Here is a 1,947-nt window from a genome sequence, read left to right as displayed (position 1 = left end):
TGAAATGGTAGTCTTCTCGGTTGGGTAATGATGTTCTTGTAGCTCCTCCTGAGCGGAAGACCAGAGTGTTTGAAGGATGACCCTTGGTTTGCCTTTCAGAACCCCCTGTTCCCATCGCGCCCCCACAGCTTGCCTCCGTGGGGGCCACCTACCTGTGGATCCAACTCAACGCCAACTCCATCAATGGGGACGGGCCCATCGTCGCCCGCGAGGTGGAGTACTGCACCGCCAGCGGGAGCTGGAATGACCGGCAGCCAGTGGACTCCACCAGTTACAAATCGGGCATCTGGACCCGGACACGGAGTATGAGATCAGCGTGCTCCTCACCCGGCCCGGGGAGGGCGGCACCGGGTCTCCCGGGCCTGCACTCAGAACCAGAACCAAGTGTGCCGGTGAGTCTGGGGCTCCTGGGATGGGTTGTCATTGTCCTCTGCAATCTGACCTGCGGGCTCGGGGTTTATCAGGTGGCTCACACCCGTTCCTCGGCTCTGCCGGGATCCGGGATGGCCGCAAAAGTCCCTTCGCCTGTGGACTTCCGGACCTGGAGGCTTGGTATCTCTCAGGAGGTCTCCACCCGCTTTCCCTGTTCTTCATTTACACCCTCCTACGAGTAGCCCATAGTGCATACGGGACTTACTCTCAAGTTGACAGGAACTGTCTTTTTAATGATGTCTGCTCAAGGGTTGGAGCCTCTGGCCCGGCCCCTCTGTTGTGCGCTCACTGCTTGTGTGCTCGCGGCCTGGGGGAGCTCTGGACGAATAGATTCCGTCTTCCAGGGTTTCAGCGCTGCCTTTTTATTGATGGGTGTTTAATGGAGGGGCTGCTTGCCAATAGCACGGGGCCCATTTGTAAAATAAGCAACGGTGATTTGTGGGCTGCGTGCAGTCTTTAAACTCCCAGATTGTAAAGTCTAATTGATTGTGCTGACCCCGCTCTGCGGCTTACACAGAGGCGGGGTTGATGGAGAGAGAAATGCAGAGTCTTCTAAAGCCCCAAACCCTGCGGAAAGCACCCGTTAGAGGTTGCAGTGCCTTTGCTGTCTGGCGACCCTCGGCCAGAAGTGAGAGAGAGCAGCTTGGGATGCTGACGGGCTCTTCGTTTAGATGAAAGAACTCTTGCATTGAATTGTGAGCCGAGGTGAGGAGACCCCATAAATTTTTATAGTGTTAATTGATTCTCTGGGTACCATTATTTAGGAGGACGCTAATCAATAGGTTGCATTTCCTTTTGAGTTTTATAAGTACTCGAGCACGAACAGTCTGGCCCTGCCTGGTAGGAGAAATGATTAAGTCTTAACAATTCTATCCGCTTCATTCTTTCTTCATAATTTGGAGTATTGAGTTTCCAGAAGCCCAAAACTCATGGGAAGAGTTCTGTTTTGTTGTTTTGGTTTGTTTGTTTGTTTGTTTGTTTTTAGTGGCTGTACCCTTTTTTTTTTAATTGAAGTAGAGTTGATTTGAAAAAAGTTCTGGTTGTTTTAATTGTATTTATTTTTATTTTAATTAATTAATTTTGTTGACAGGGAGGCAATTAGGTTTATTTATTTACTTATTATTGTTTTAATGGAAGTACTGGGAATTGAAACCAGGACCCCGTGCATGCTAAACAGGCACTCTGCCATCAAGCTATATACCCCTCCCCTCCAAAAATTCTGGCTCTGTAAAAATATATTTGTTAGAAAAGGAACAGGACCCTTTTCTTCTGGAGGATACATGCTGTTTGGGGGCAATGACGGTCCTGCCTTGTCTACCCAGGTCTGTTTCCAAGGAAACTGGGGTCCCGTGCCCAGAAGCTCCCATCGCCCTCAGCGCAGGGTCTCTGGGACAAGAACCGTGGTGATTCCTGCAGCCGCACTGGGTGGTTCCCAGGAAAAAGGAATTTGATAACACTTTCTCTTCCTCACTTGCCAAAACTATGTCATCTCTCCTCTCTGTTTAGATGAATAAA

At 49.8% G+C, this 1,947-nt stretch overlaps 1 protein-coding gene across 1 annotated transcript; it reads left to right on the top strand.

Moving 5' to 3' along the window:
- Positions 1 to 99: 99 nt before the first annotated feature.
- On the top strand, positions 100 to 1,354 carry LOC116668111 (receptor-type tyrosine-protein phosphatase mu-like; the record flags this gene model as incomplete). The annotated part of the gene is made up of 2 exons (XM_032494665.1): positions 100 to 392; positions 950 to 1,354. Coding segments are annotated over 2 exons (305 nt in total), but the record flags the coding sequence as incomplete, so codon positions are not given.
- Positions 1,355 to 1,947: the final 593 nt, after the last annotated feature.

The sequence above is a fragment of the Camelus ferus genome, chromosome 13, assembly GCF_009834535.1.
Source record: "Camelus ferus isolate YT-003-E chromosome 13, BCGSAC_Cfer_1.0, whole genome shotgun sequence".
NCBI lineage: Eukaryota > Metazoa > Chordata > Mammalia > Artiodactyla > Camelidae > Camelus > Camelus ferus.
The sequence above is the reverse complement of the archived record's forward strand: the minus strand, read 5'-3'. Positions and strand labels throughout refer to the sequence as shown.